Source organism: Theropithecus gelada, chromosome 1, assembly GCF_003255815.1.
Source record: "Theropithecus gelada isolate Dixy chromosome 1, Tgel_1.0, whole genome shotgun sequence".
NCBI classification, from domain to species: Eukaryota; Metazoa; Chordata; class Mammalia; order Primates; family Cercopithecidae; genus Theropithecus; species Theropithecus gelada.
This window is the reverse complement of record NC_037668.1, coordinates 44,045,118-44,060,615: the sequence shown is the minus strand read 5'-3', so window position 1 is coordinate 44,060,615 and position 15,498 is coordinate 44,045,118. Positions and strand designations below refer to the sequence as shown.

Genomic DNA, 15,498 nt, shown 5'->3' with positions numbered 1-15,498 from the left:
AAGGACTGCTAGGAGGCAGAGCAAGCATTCCAGGTGTGAGTGGAGCATTCCTGGTGCTAGGCCATGCTGAGGGAGGGGTGGGCGTTATTCTAGGTGCTGAGAGGATTTTAAGCCTGGTGTCCTAGCTGACCTCCCACCCCCCACCCACCCAGGATCCTCAAGCAGGGCTCTCCATGCCTCATTCTCACCCCAGCTCAGCCTGTGTGTCTACCCACCTGGGCCTCCTATCCACTCTGTCAAGTTGGTGACTGTGTCCTTGCCTTGTGGAGTCCTCTTAAGGTCTCGTGGGGACCTTGTCCAAGAGATGTTTAATATTTGTGGGGAGACCAAACCAAGAAGAAATGAGTGGATTAATCAGAGGGCTCTAGGCCAGGCACAGTAGCTCACACCTGTAATTCCAGCACTTTTGGAGGCCGAGGCGGGCAGATCACGAGGTCAGGAGATTGAGACCATCCTGGCCAACATGGTGAAACCTCGTCTCTACTAAAAATACAAAAATTAGCCAGGCGTGGTGGCATGCGCCTGTAGTCCCAGCTACTTGGGAGGCTGAGGCAGGAGAATCGCTTGAACCCAGGAGGTGGAGGTTGCAGTGAGCCAGTGGCACTCCAGCCTGGCGACAGAGCAAGACTCTGTCTCAAAAAAAAAAAAAAAAAAAAAAATTCAGAGGGCTCTAGACTAGAAGGGTCCTTAGGGAGATGTTCTACGTGCTTTGCTTAAGGCCCTGAAAGGAGAAGCAGCTGGCTTAGGCGGACACATAGTTCAGTGGTCAGAGGGGCGCAGGAGAGCAGAACTCATAGACCAACACGGTCCACAAGCGTCCTTCTGAAACGCAGTTCTAACCATGTCACTTTCAGGCCCCAACAGTCGGCTGGCCTCCTGTGCCCAGCAGCAGTGTTTACGTGAGGTCTGGGCACCCTGTTATGGACTGAATTGTGCCCCCCTCCACCCAGATCCATACATTGAAGCCTTAGCCCCCAATGTGACTATATTTGGAAATAGTTTCTTTAAAGAGGTAATTAAGGCTGGGCGCAGTGGCTGATGCCTGTAATCCCAGCACTTTGGGAGGCCAAGGCAGGCAGATCACTTGAGGCCAGGAGTTTGAGACCAGCCTGGGCAACATGGCAAAACCTTCTCTCTAAAAAAAATGCCAAAAAAAAGGCCAGGCGCAGTGGCTTACGCCTGTAATCCCAGCACTTTGGGAGGCTGAGGCAGGTGGATCACCTGAGGTTAGGAGTTCAAGACCAGCCTGGCCAACATGGTGAAACCTGTCTCTACTAAAAATACAAAAATTAGCCGGGCGTGGTGGCAGGCGCCTGTAATCCCAACTACTCGGGAGGCTGAGGCAGGAGAATCGCTTGAACCTGGGAGGCAGAGGTTGCAGTGAGCAAAGGTCGCGCCATTGCACTCCAGCCTGGGGAACAAAATTGAGACTTTGTCTCAAACAAACAAAAATACAAAAAAAGGGAAAAAAAAAAAAATTAGCCAGGCGGTAGTCCTAGCTCCTCTCGGGGCTGAGGCAGGAGAATTGCTTGAGCCTGAGGAGGGTGAGGCTGCAGTGAACTGAGATCACACCACTGCCCTCTAGCCTGGGTGACAGAGTGAGACCCTGTCTCAAAAAAGAAAAGAAAAAGGTAATCAAGGTTAAATGAGCCCATAAGCATGGGGCCCTAATCCTGTAGGACTCATGTCCTATTTATGAAAGAGGAAGAGACACCGGGCATGTACAAGCACAGAGAAGAGGTCATTTACAAGCTAGGAAGAGAGGCCCCACCAGAAACCAACTCTGCTGGCACCTGGATCTTGGACTTCCAGCCTCTAGAACTATAAGAAAATAAATGTCTGTTGTTTAGAGTACCCAGACTGTGGTATTCTTGTTACAGCAGCCTGGGCTGACTGATATAGACCCCAACTTCAGAACTGCCTTGTGGTTTTGTCAAATCTGCAGGCTCACAGTCCTATCCAGTCCCTGATGCAGAATGTTGGGGTTAGATGTGTGAACCCCAAATGTCTGAGACAGGTCACAGTCAATTTGGAAAGTTTATTTTGCCAAGGTTAAGGATGCGCCCATGACACAGCCTCAGGAAATCCTGAGACATATGCCCAAGGTGGTCAGGGATACAGTTTGCATTTATACGTTTTAGGGAGATATGAGACCTCAATCAATATGTGTAAGATGTACATTGGTTTGGTCTGGTAAGACAGGACAACTTGAAGCAGGGGCTTCCACTTTAGAAGTACATAAGAGACAAGGCCAGGTGCAGTGGCTCATGCCTATAATCCCAGCACTTTGGGAGGCCGAGGCAGGCGGACCATGAGGTCAGGAGATCGAGACCATCCTGGCCAACATGGTGAAACCCCGTCTCTACTAAAATACAAAAAAAAATTAGCCATTCGAGGTGGCGCGTGCCTGTAGTCCCACCTACCTGGGAGGCTGAGGCAGGAGAATCGCTTGAACCCCAGAGGCAGAGGTTGCAGTGAGCTGAGATTGTGCCACTCCAATCAATCCAGCCTGGGTGACAGAGTCAGACTCTGTCTCAAAAAAAAAAAAAAGTAGATAAGAGACAAAAGATTGCATTCTTTTGAGTCCTTGATCAGCCTTCCACTAAATACATAATTTATTTTGTTTATTTATTCAGCTCTGTTACCCAGGCTGGAGTGCAGTGATGTGATTCTGCTCACTGCAACCTCAACCTCCCAGGTTCAAGCAATTCTTCTGCCTCAGCCTCCTGAGTAGCTGGGATTACAGGCACCTGCCACCACAGCCGGATAATTTTTGTATTTTTAGTAGAGACAGGGTTCACCATGTTGCCCAGGCTGATCTTGAACTCCTGAACTCAGGTGGACCGCCCACCTCGCCCTCCCAAAGTGCTGGGATTACAGGCATGAGCCACTGCGCCCAGCCTTTTTTTGTATATTTTTAGAGATGAAGTTTTGCCGTGTTGCCCAGGCTGGTCTCAAACAGCCTCCCAAAGTGCTGGGATTACAGGCATGAGCCATCGCACCTGGCCCCAAGAGGACTTTACATCTTCTCTGGGTTCCAGATTAACGGGCATGTTATTCTGCCAAGTTGCTTCATCTTCTCACACGCTCACTGAGCCCTCCACGAACCAAGGACAGGGGTGGATGTGAAGTCTGGAAATCCAGAGATAGTTTAGATCTGAGCCCTGCCACTGAGTCACTCCTGGCCCATGGAGACAACTGTGAATCTCCCTGACTGGGCAGATGTGATGATAGCTGTAGGAACGGGAACCATGTGACCCGGAAGTATGGGCAAAGGATTCCAACTGCAGAATTCTGTAGAAATGTTTATTCATCTTGTTTTTCTGCCTAGCCACAGTGTGGGCAAGTTGAGAGAAAGCACTTTGTCTTACACATCCCCGTCCCCTCTCAGACATAATGGGCCTTACACATCCTTGTCCCCTCTCTTACGACATAATGGGCCTTAAAAATCTGAGTTCATAGTCCTCTGGCTGCTTTCTGCTTCCCTAGGAACAGCCCTCCTAGTGGCTAGGGGCAAAGTTTTAAAAACACAAAACCCAAACTGGTAGAACAGATAGGTACTTTAGAGTCAGGTAAGCATGAAGCGTGGGTTTGTTTTTTGTTTTTTGTTTTTGTTTTTTTTTGACAGGGCCTGGCTCTGTCAGTCAGGCTGAAGTGCAGTGGCATGATCTCGGCTCACTGCAACCTCCATTTCCCGGGCTCAAGCAATCCTCCCATCTCAGCCTCCAAGTAGCTGGGACTACAGGCATCCACCACTGTGCCTGGCTAATTTTTGTATTGTTTTGTAGAGACAGGGTCTTACTATGTTGCCCAGGTTGGTCTTGAACTCCTGAGCTTAAGCAATCTGCCTGCCTTGGCTTCCCAAAGTGCTGGGATTACAGACGTGAGCCACACACCAAACCAGCTGTGAGTTCTGAGTCGGTTTCACGCTGACTAGCTGTGCAGTGTGACCTCAGACAAGTCATGTTATGTTTCTGAATGTCTTCATCAGTACAAGAGGGTAATACTATTTATACAGATTTGTTTATAGAATTAAATCCAGTGACCTCTGTGAAGCTCCCAGTGTCTGGCATTTCGGTGGCCTTCGGTAAAGCTTAACTCCTAGATTATTCCTTTCAAAACAGTGATTTGCCCTACTTGAAGGCATTGCGGGAGGATAATGGTAAAAATTAAATGTAATAGACAAACTCTCAGTAGTGACCCACCTGTACCCTTTCCAACCAATGGGCATTTACTGAGCACCCACCTTCTGGGTAACAGGCCTGGTATCCAGTGCTGGAACGGTGGAGGGGAGCTCAGAGTTTCAGAGCTGAAAAGTCAGCCCCAGGAGGGCAGTGACTTCTTGTTGGCCACTGTATTCCCAGCCCTTAGAATGGGCCAGGCACATAGTAGGTGCTCAGTATTTGTTGAATGAATGAATGAATGAATGAAAAATACAATCCAGCGGGCCTCTGACTTTTTTAAAAGTTCAGCCAAGTTCCTTGACCTCTCTGAGCTGGTGTGTGTCCCCATCAGTGAAGCTAGAGATGTTTAAGTCATCTCGAGGTCCTGCCGAGCAGGATTAATAGAGCAATAATATTAATAATAGCTACAACCATAACGTGGAGCACTGCTATGGAGGGAATAACATGTTACGTCCACGTTATGGAAGAGGAAACTGAGACACAGAGAAGCATGGAAGGCTCCTGGAGAAGGGGGGGTTTCAAGATGTTTTGGAAGAAAAACGGGATCAGATGGAGTAGCAGAGAAGAGGATCCACGACCCAGAGGAAAAGGCCTTATCCAGCGCCGTCGCGCGGCGCTGCCTGCGGACGTTGTAGGAGGGACTAACGCGCCCGGAACCCGCCCAATCCAGCCTCCGGCGTCTCCATGGCAACAACCTCTGCACATGCGCCGCGAGCACCGGCGCCTGAGCTGCCAGCACTGGCAGAAGCCGGACGCAGGCGGGGCGGAAGCGGGCCTGGCGGGCTGGGGCGATGGGCGCGCGGGTGGGCGTTTAAAGGGGCCTTCGGCACCTAGGTTGTTTCGCCGCCGGGAATGCTGACGGTGAGGGCTAGGTAGCCCCGGGAGTTGGGATCTAGAAGGTAGATGAGAAGCAGGGATGTCTGACCCCCGGAGGTGACAAGGGGAGAGGGGCTGGGTAAATACCTTCGCTAGGCAGTAATGGGATGACTATCCCCAGGGAGCACTGCGGAGGAGAGAGGCAACTGAGGGACTGCACTTTCTGGTACCCACCGGGAGAGTCAGCAGTTAAGAGGGATCATAGGCCCGGCTTGGTACGGTCACCTCCCTTCGCACTCCCTGGTCTCAGCATTCTGCCACTTCCCTACCCCGTCGCGGTGCCCAGCCATGGCCAGACCTCCCGTGCCCGGTTCGGTGGTTGTCCCAAACTGGCACGAAAGTGCTGAGGGCAAGGAGTACCTGGCTTGCATTCTGCGCAAGAACCGCCGGCGGGTGTTTGGTAAGTGCCTCCCCCTTTCCTCCAGCCCGCCACTTGTCTCTCCCTGCCAGTGTCACCTGTTGCTCTCCGAAGAGAGCAGAGAGGCAGGGCAGTGAGGGCCTGCTGCAGTCTTCAGCAGCCTTCAGCCTGGGGGACTGAAAGCCCTACCTCTGGGACCCCCCACCCCTAAGTCTCCTTAGAGCTAATTCCCTCGTCAGAGCCAGGAACATGGAAACAGCAGAAACCCTGCCAGCAACCACTGTCACCAGAGATGCAGTTGATTGAGCTCTCCGCTGCTGCCAGGCCCTCTGTTGGGCTCGTTACACAGTGCACGCCCATTTAACCTCTCAACAGCACATGGTACAGACTTGGCTAATATCACACCCTAATAGAGGTGAGCCTCTTCCATGTCCTGCTGTCTCTAGGATGAGACACTGGTGTTCCCCATCACTGAACTGCCTGGGTGAGTCAGTTCAGTGAAACTGACTCACCCAGGCAGGGCCCGGCTGACAGGCCGGCAAAGGTGCCTGGAATCAGCTGTGGAGTACAGTTCTGGGCAGGAGAAGCAAGGTGCCAGAAAGCTTAAGACCAGAGAGTGAGATAGCTAGAACCAAAATTTGTGAATAAGTCAACTGTTTTAAAAAAAAATTACACTAGATTCAAAATACGACCCTCACGCCTGTAATCCCAGCACTTTGGGAGGCCAAGGTAGGCAGATCACCTGAGGTCAGGAGTTCAAGACCAGCCTGGCCAACATGGTGAAACCCTGTCTTTACTAAAAATACAAAAATTAGCCGGGCATGGTGGTGCGCATCTATAATCCCAGCTATTCGGGAGGCTGAGGCAGGAGAATCACTTGAACCCAGGAGGCAGAGGTTGCAGTGACCCTAGGTCCAGCCATTGCATTCTAGCCTGGGTGACAAAAGCGAAACTCCATTTCAAAAGAAAAAAAAAAAAAACCCTCGATTATGGCCACTGTCCCTTTAATCCCATGACGGCTGGTAACACTGTATTTGGGGTTACACATACCCAGGTAAGTGACCCAGGCTCCACCACTGCTAGCTGTATGACTGGGGATAAGTGAACTCTAGCCTAAAGTCCCACTTCTGTAAAATGGGGATAATCACAGTATTTATCCCATAGAGGTCCTGGGGAAATTGATAAAGAGTGTGTTTGTAACATACTGAGCAAGGTCTGGCATACAGTGGGTGTTCACTGAAGGTTGGTTGTTATTGTATTTATTTTGCATTTAGTTGTGTTGAGTGGAAGAGAATTGAGTGAAGGTTGAGCTGATTTTCTGGGGACATCATAGAATCCACTGACCATATTATCTATGCCACAGATAGGATCAAACAGCCATAACTTAGAGGAATGGCAGTGATGGCTTTTAATTTTTGTGTTTTTACTTTAACCACAGACATTTGGGTTTTTTTCTTTTTTTTAACAGCTGGGTTTATGCACCCGAATGTATCATTCAGTGGTTGTCATGCAGGCCCCACAAGAAACAGCTAGTTGAGAGCAGCTAGTAAATAAATATCAACAGACTGACTATAATCACTTAGGCCAGTCTCTTTGTATCCCAGACTTCTGTAAAACTGGGTTGAGTATTAAGAGCCACAGATGGGGCTGGACACAGTGTCTCACACCTGTAATCCCAGCACTTTGGAAGGCTGAGGCAGGCAGATCACCTGAGGTTGGGAGTTTGAGATCAGCCTGACCAACATGGAGAAACCCCCTGGCTACAAAATTAGCCAGGCATGGTGGCGCATGCCTGTAATCCCAGTTACTCGGGAGGCTGAGACAGGAGAATCACTTGAACCCAGGAGGCTGAAGTTGCAGTGAGCTGAGATCATGCCATTGCACTCCAACCTGGGCAACAAGAGCGAAACTATATCTCAAAAAAAAAAAAAAAAAAAAAGAACCACAGATGGTTGCTTAGCCCTGAAGAAGCCATTAGAAACAAGGTTGTCCTTGGCTGCGTGTGGTGGCTCATGCCTGTAGTCCCAGTACTTTCAGATGCCAAGGTGGGAGGATTGCTTGAACCCAGGAGCTCAAGACCGGCCTGAGCAACACAGTGAGACCCCATCCCTATTAAAAATAGAAGGTAAAGAAAAAAAAATAAAAATAAATAAATGAGATTGTCCAGCCCAGGATCTGATGGGGCAAGTGCAGGATTTACCCCCGTCTTAGTTCATTTTATGCTGCTATAACAGAATACCACACTCTGAGTTATTTATTTATTTATATTTTTTTGAGACAAAGTTTCACTCTGTCGCCCAGGCTGGAGTGCAGTGGTGTGATCTTGGCTTAGCAACTTTCACCTCCCAGGTTCAAGCAATTCTCCTGCCTCAGCCTCCCAAGAAGCTAGGATTATAGGCACACATCACCACACCCAGCTAATTTTTTGTATTTTTTTTTGTAGAGATGGAGTTTCACCATGTTGGCCAGGCTGGTCTCGAACTCCTGACCTCAAGTGATGCACCCGCCTTGGCCTCCCAAAGTGCTGGGATTACAGGTGTGAGTCACTGCGCCTGGCCTCCTCTGGGTAATTTATAATGAACAGAAGTTTATTTAGCTCATGGTTCTGGAGGCTGGGAAGTCTAAGAACATGGCAGTGGCATCTGGAAAGGGCCTTCATGCTGTGTCATCCCATGGGCAGACGGGCAGAAGGGCAACAGCAAGACAGCAAGAGGCACCCAAACTGGCTTTTATAACAAACCCATTGCCCCAATGACAACATTAATCCATTTATGAAAGCAGAACACTCGATCACCTTGTATTAGGCCCGACTTCCTAACACTGCTGCATTGGGGATTAAGTTTCCAACACATGAACTTTGGGGGACACCTTCAAACCACAGCACCCTTCAACCCTGCCTGGCTCCCTTTTTGCTCTAGGCCTGCTTGAGCGGCCAGTGCTGCCGCCGCCTGTGTCCATCGACACTGCCAGCTATAAGATCTTTGTGTCTGGGAAGAGTGGTGTGGGCAAGACGGCGCTGGTGGCCAAGCTGGCTGGCCTGGAGGTGCCTGTGGTGCACCACGAGACCACCGGTGAGTGGGACCTCAATCCTTTGCCCATCCTGGGAGGCCCTCCTTGGGGGTGGAGGCAAGAACCTGGCCCTGGACCACACAAGCCAGGGTTGATACCCAGCTCCACCTCTTACTCTGTAGCCTTAGAAGGTCACTTCACCTCTCTGAGCCTACATGGGCTCCTTGGTCCCAAAGGAATAATGGTACCTACCCCACAGGGTTGTTGTGTGGTTGCCAACAGAGGTAGTGGTGGTAACATGCCTAGCATCAAGCTATGCTCAAGGCAGACGCTCAGGAAATGCTAATCTTGCTTTCTTGTTTCTCACCACTGGATGCTGATTGTTCCACCATGGTGAAACATCTCCCAGTGCCCTGGGCCCTTTGGGTCTCCCTGGACATACAAACGAAACTGCTTTGCCATAGCTAGGGCTGCATCTTCCTGGTATACCAGAGTCTCCTCCAGGGCTGGTCTCTGTTTCTCCCATCAGCGAATTCTCCTGGGTCAAGGACTGGGCTGCCCTCATCAAACTGGGGACCCATCAGGGCAGGGATGTATCTCTGCTTCCTATTCCTTCCTGGCCCCCTATTCCTCCACCCCCACCTCTCCCATGCTGAATGGCTGACCCTGGCTCCCCCTCAGGCATCCAGACCACCGTGGTATTTTGGCCAGCCAAGTTGCAGGCCAGTGGCCGTGTCGTCATGTTTCGTTTTGAGTTCTGGGACTGTGGAGAGTCTGCACTCAAAAAGTTCGATCATATGCTCCCGGTGAGCAGGCATGTGGGCCTGGGTGGGCTCTGCCAGGGGCTGGTTGGGTAGTAGTGAGCTCAAGGCACTGCTCAGAGATCTGAGCTGGCACTGGAGACTGAGTCCCAGCCCATGCTTGTCCTAGGACCAGCCGCTCCGTGCCCTGGGCCTCAGTTTCCCAATCTGTGAAAGGAGGGATTATTCCTGATTCTTCTCAGGGCCCTGCAGTTGATGGGAGGTGATATGGTTATATGCCTCTCCATCACCAGGCTTGCATGGAGAACACAGATGCCTTCCTCTTCCTCTTCTCCTTCACTGACCGTGCCTCCTTTGAAGACCTCCCTGGACAGCTGACCCGCATAGCAGGTGAGGCCCCTGGTGTCGTCAGGATGGTCATTGGCTCCAAGTATCCTTTGGATACCCTCAGCAAGTCACGGAGCAAGGGGGTCAGGGGCCCAGCCTCTGCCCAGGCATGGAATTCAGCACCTGGGCTTTTACTTAGAGGGTACAGCATGGCTACCCCAGCTCCTGGGTGTGGGCTCCAGGGAGGAAGGAGAGGCAGGGTCTGATGGGGGGCTGTGCAGAGGCAGCCAGCCAGGCTCCTTGACCCTCCTCCAGATTTGACCAGTACATGCACACAGACGTGCCTGAGCGGGACCTCATAGCCTTTCGGCAGGCCTGGGAGCTGCCCCTGCTACGGGTGAAGAGTGTGCCAGGGCGGCGGCTGGCTGATGGGCGCACGCTGGACGGGCGGGCTGGGCTGGCTGACGTTGCCCACGTACTCAACGGCCTTGCTGAGCAGCTGTGGCACCAGGACCAGGTGGCAGCTGGCCTGCTTCCCAACCCCCCAGAGAGTGCTCCTGAATGAATAACGAGTGGGTGCTTGTGATCCCACCCCCAACCCTCAGGTCTCGACATAGGGCCTGAGGCTGAGGCAGGAACATGGGTCCCATCTGGAAGACTAGCCAGCATGACCTGATATGGAGGATGTGGCCGGAGAGGGCCCGCCCCCGAGCAGCGCTTTCCTTGCAGAATTCATGCCAGGGAGTTGGGGAACAAGGCCCTGAGCTCGAACATCTCCCACGGCCTTTCCCCCTTTGGCAGCACCCGTGGAGGGTGACTGGAAGAAGGGGTGCCTCTCAAGTGACTTCAATCAAGAGCCTTTATTGGTTGAGGTGACACCATTTGTTGTAACAGATAAACTCCGAAATCCCAGTGCTGTACTCCATGTGTTCGTTCTTGCATAGGCCTCAGCTAGGAAGGAGGTGACAGTGGGCGTGGGGCTCTGCTCCAGGCGCTCCTACAGAGACCCAGCCCCAGAGACCCTGTCCAGCTGCCCTAGGGCATCAGCACCCAGTTAGCAGCCAGGGAGTGAATGCAGGCAGGAGGTGGCCCCCAGCTTTCTGTGGACCAGGCCCAGGGTGGCACCTCATTCTGCCCACATTCCAGAGACCAGCACCCAGCAGTCATGTAGTCATGTGGCGCTGTGGGGGAGGCTGGGACATGGAGTCCACCTGTGAGTCCAGGAGTCAAGCCCGTCGCTCTGCAGGGCCTTTCTTTTTCTTTCTTTCTTTTTTTTTTTTTCGGAGTCTTGCTCTGTGGCACAGGTTGGAGTACAGTGGTGTGATCTCAGCTCACTGCAACCTACACCTCCTGGTTTCAAGCGATTCTCCTACCTCAGCCTCCCGAGTAGCTGGGATTACAGTCGCCAACCACCATGCCCAGCTAATTTTTGTATTTTTAGTAGAGATGGGGTCTCACTATGTTGGCCAGGCTGGTCTCAAACTCCTGACCTCAAATAATCAGCCCGCCACAGCCTCCCAAAGTGCTGGGATTACAGGCACGAGCCACCGCGCCTGGCCTGCAATGCCTTTCTTGATCATGAAGCTGTCAGACCAGGCTTAGGATAGGAGTCCTGGCAGCCCAGGGGCACCCGAAAGCAGCACCATGCAGGATCAAGGACCATCCCAGTGGGGGTCAGAGCGTCAGCTGGCCTGAGAGGCAGCTCTGTCCCATGGGAGGCCATCAAGGACAGGAACCGGGAGGGGAGTGAGTAGGCCCAGCCTTGTGTCTTGGCCCTGCCCCATAAGCCAGAGACGCTGGTGAAAGTAGTCTAAGGAGGATGAGGGGAAGGCCCCAGGGAAAGGGGCCTTTATACGATCCCCTCCAATGAGCCCCTGCCCAGCCCCATAGATGAACCCCTGGGCTGAGGCCAGGCCTGCGTCTGGCTCAAAGCAGAGTGTCCCGAAAGCCAGCTGACTCTTGGAACTCTGCAGCTCTGCCCAGGCCCCACTCACACAGTATGACCTGTGCTCACACACACCTGCGCTAGGACGAAAGCACTTTCCACGCCTGCCTGCTGGCACACACAGGAGGTCTAGACTCACCTGTCCTGATGCCTGCACCCAAGCACACTGCTCACATGCCCATCCACACTGCCAGCCTGTCCTCCCTGGGTACTGCCACCTACGTTTGTCAACCCTTCCAGGGTCTGGGCCAGAGGAAGGACTGATTCCAGCACCTTCTCACCACTGACTAAGGCTTAGAGCTCAGGCCCTGCACTTATCCCACACCCCAAGAAGGAATGTCCCTGGACGGGACCCCAGCCTCAGAGCCTGCAGGCCGGCTCCCACTTCTGCAGCCCTCAGCCCTGCTTCCAGGTGGATCTATCCACGTTCCCCTCTGTCCTTAACTCCAGGAGACCTTAGCTCACCTGAGCAGCAATGGAGTGGAGGGTAGGGCCCAGAAGGCAGCCCCAGGCCTGACTGTGGGCCTCCAGCTACAGGCATTTGTGCTTAGGAACCGCCTACCCCACATCCCAGCCGGTCATCTCTGGGCATAAACCCCACTCCCCCACCCCCGGAAAGGAGGCTTCCTGTCCCTCTTGGGCACCAGCTCAGCCAAAAGCCAGAAAGCTGTCTGGAGCATAACCTGATCCCCCCCGCCGCCCCGCATGGCGAGGCAGGGCAGTCTCCTGGCTGGCACTGCTCTGGTCAGAGAATTGACCCCTCATCCACCTTTACACCAAACAAGAGGTGTCTCCCTGGGTGAGGACAAAGTGGGGAGGGCAACAGGGCTGGGGCTTAGAGCCCCTCCACCAGCCATCCAGGGCAGCCTTCTCAGCTCCTCCCAGCACAGCCCCGGTGCCACTTTAGTATTTAGTAGGCCACCCCGGGGTCTCCATCACCACAGTGCAGAACTGGAAGCCACAATGCTTTGAATAGTCGATGCCTGTGCCTCCTGGGAGGTCTCTGGGTAGCTCTGTGGAGAGTGGGTGAGAGGAGAGTGTGTTCTCACATGCACGTGTTCAGGCTGATGGCATGGGACTGTGACCTGTCCGGTCACACAGGGCCTCAAACTCCAAGGAGCCCCACACCTGGTTTAATGCTCTGCCATTGCCCTCTTGCTGATGCCCTTCTTATTTTTTTAGAGACAGGGTCTTGCTGTGTCGCCCAGGCTGGAGTGCAGTGGCCCAATCATCACTCACTGCAGCCTCGAACTCTGGGAGAACTCCCCGTTTCTCCCCAGCCTCGGAAGTAGCTCCCACCATACCCAGCTAATGTTAAAACTTTTTTGAGAGACAAGGTCTCACTATATTGCCCAGGCTGGTCTCAAACTTCTGGGCCCCACTGGGTACAGTGGCTCACGCCTGTAATCCCAGCACTTTAGGAGGCCGAGGTGGGCGGATCACCTGAGGTCGGGAGTTCAAGACCAACCTGGCAAACATGGTGAAACCTTGTCTCTACTAAAAATACAAAAATTAGCTGGGTGTGGTGGCAAGTGCCTGTAATCCCAGCTACTCAGGAGGCTGAGGCAGGAGAATCACTTAAACCCAGGAGGCGGAGGTTGCAGTGAGCCAAGATTGCACCACTGCACTTCAACCTGGGCAACAGTGAGACTCTGTCTCAAAAAAACAAAACAAAACAAACAACAAAAAATGAGCTGGAGGAGCGGGTTGGAGGCCCTTCCGCCTCTGGAACACTGGTGGGTGGGGAGAAGCAGGGGAGCTGGTGTTCAGCTCTATTCTATAAAGAAGGGGTGGATCCTGAGAGGCCTTGTTAGGGGTGGTTCAGAAGGAGGTTGAAGGGGAAGTGCGTGACCTTGGAAGTCCTCTGTAATTCTCTTTTGCTCAGTTGACACATCTGTAAAATGGAGATAGCAGCACTCACTTATTTGAGTTGTGAGAAGTAAATGCATGTGAAATGTTTAGCACGTGCCGGGCACCAAGTTAAGAGTCCAATAAATGTTGGCTGTTATCATCGTCCTTGTTATTACAGAAGCAGCGGCGGTTCTGGTCTGAGAGCAGGTGGAGGGGAGGAAGAAGCATCCCAGATCGCGCTAACAGCGCCTCTATTGTTACACTTCAGATTTAGTCAGGGGTGCGGGGAGGGACGGGTGGCCCAACTGGGCCAACTGAGAAGCTTCTGGCACCTGCAACTGTGCCCCATCCCCTCACCTTCACCCCTATGCCTGCTGCACCCAGGACGGCAATGCCGCCATCGACAGGAACCGGGACGACAACTGCATCTCGCGCCCTGCGGCAGCATTTATCTCCTGGACTCCAGGAGTAACATTTTCCGAGACAGGAAAACCTACATTGGTGAGACTTGGGCCAGACAGGATTCTTGTCCCACCTCACCCACGAGGCCCGAGTGACCAGGCCACAGGCTCTCCCTTAAACCTCCTTTCCCTTCCCGGAGGAATCCTGCAGCGTCTGTTGTCTTTTTCTTACAATGGGCAGTTCCTTCCTCGAACTAACCCTAATACCTTTTGCTACAAACTCAAATTTCCTTTAATTTTGGCCTAAGTACTAGGGACTGATGAACTCAGATCCTTTCCACCCAGATAAAAGTGGGGCCGGGCGCGGTGGCTCACGCCTGTAATCCCAGCACTTTGGGAGGCCGAGGCGGGCGGATCACGAGGTCAGGAAGTCGAGACCATCCTGGCTAACACGGTGAAACCCGGTCTTTACTAAAAATACAAAAAATTAGCCGGGCGTGGTGGTGCGCGCCTGTAGTCCCAGCTACTCGGAGGCTGAGGCAGGAGAGTGGCGTGAACCCGGGAGGCGGAGCTTGCAGTGAGCCGAGATTGCGCCACTGCACTCCAGCCTGGGCGACAAAGCGAGACTCCGTCTCAAAAAAAAAAATAATAATAATAAAAATAAAAAAGTGGGACAGAGTGGGAGCGGGGTCAGACCGCTCCTAACTGTCCCCCTGACCCCGCGATGGGACAGACTTCGTGCTCGCCTGGGAGGAGAAGCTGCAACTCCCGCGGCGGCGGGAGAGAGGCGACTCAGGCTGCGGCGATGGCGCAAGAATTTTCAGCGGAACCTGGAGGAGGTGAGCGCAGAGCCGGCGGACTGCGGGTCCCGAGGCCGAGCGCAGACGCCCCTGGCCAGCTCTGAGACCAGCACAAGCGGCTTCAGCAGCTCATCTGTCAAATGGGTTTGGCCGTAGTGTCAGCCCTATGCAGGGGCTGTGACGATTACACGGACGAAGGGTGTAAAACGCTCAGGCCAGGGCCTGGCACATTGGAGGCGACCAAGAAAGGGGCAAGATCAGTCACTATACGACGGGGCCCACCCGGCGTCTGTCTCCGCGTTTGAAAAACCAGGGTGTTCGTTTTCCTCATTTGAAATTTAAACGAGGAAACGCATGTCAAAGCACTTTTGAAGGCAGAAAGGACCGACGCGAAAAATGGGACCTGGCGGGGCGCGGTGGCTCACGCCTGTAATCCCAGCACTTTGGGAGGCCAAGGCGGACGGATCACCTGAGGTCCGGAGTTCGAGACCCTGGCCAATACGGTGAAACCCCTTCTCTACTAAAAATACAAAAATTAGCCGGGCGTGGTGGCGCATGCCTGTAATCCCAGCTCTTGGGAGGCTGGGACAGGAGAATCGCTTGAATCCGGGAGGCGGAGGTTGTGGTGAGTCGAGATCGCGCCACTGCACTCCAGCTTGGGCAACAGAGCGAGATTTTGTCTCAGGAAAAAAAAAAAAAAGGGATCTGTCACCTCCCGGGACCGTGAGCGGAGGGGCTTAGGGGTCTTTCCCTCTCCTGGGAAAGCAGCCCAGGAGAGCAGCCCCGCGTAGCGCCGCACCATTCGCCGAGCTGAGCGCGCCTGGGAGCCGCTGTGCTACACCGAGGAACTGAGTCTGCGCGCGCCGCCGCAGGTAGAAGGGCGGGACGGGTCCGCCCGGGGCAGCGTCTCCTCAGGGGCCGTAACCCTGTCCTTGACCCCAGGCCCGGCCCAGCCCCTACTCTGAGGGCTCGGGGGCGGGGGGGGG

General features: G+C 53.3%; 1 protein-coding gene across 2 annotated transcripts; it reads left to right on the top strand.

The window, feature by feature from the left end:
- Positions 1 to 4,675: 4,675 nt before the first annotated feature.
- CPLANE2 (ciliogenesis and planar polarity effector 2) lies at positions 4,676 to 10,440 on the top strand. Of its 2 annotated transcripts, none has more exons than XM_025402938.1 (6): positions 4,676 to 5,083; positions 5,182 to 5,460; positions 8,337 to 8,489; positions 9,109 to 9,233; positions 9,482 to 9,618; positions 9,831 to 10,440. In XM_025402938.1, the coding sequence occupies exons 2-6, from the start codon at positions 5,349 to 5,351 to the stop codon at positions 10,078 to 10,080; spliced, it is 777 nt and encodes a 258-aa protein (XP_025258723.1). In that variant the 5' UTR covers positions 4,676 to 5,083; positions 5,182 to 5,348; the 3' UTR covers positions 10,081 to 10,440. The 2 variants fall into 2 exon arrangements, with proteins under 2 accessions (XP_025258723.1, XP_025258730.1); XM_025402945.1 differs by having other exon boundaries at positions 4,958 to 5,045.
- Positions 10,441 to 15,498: the final 5,058 nt, after the last annotated feature.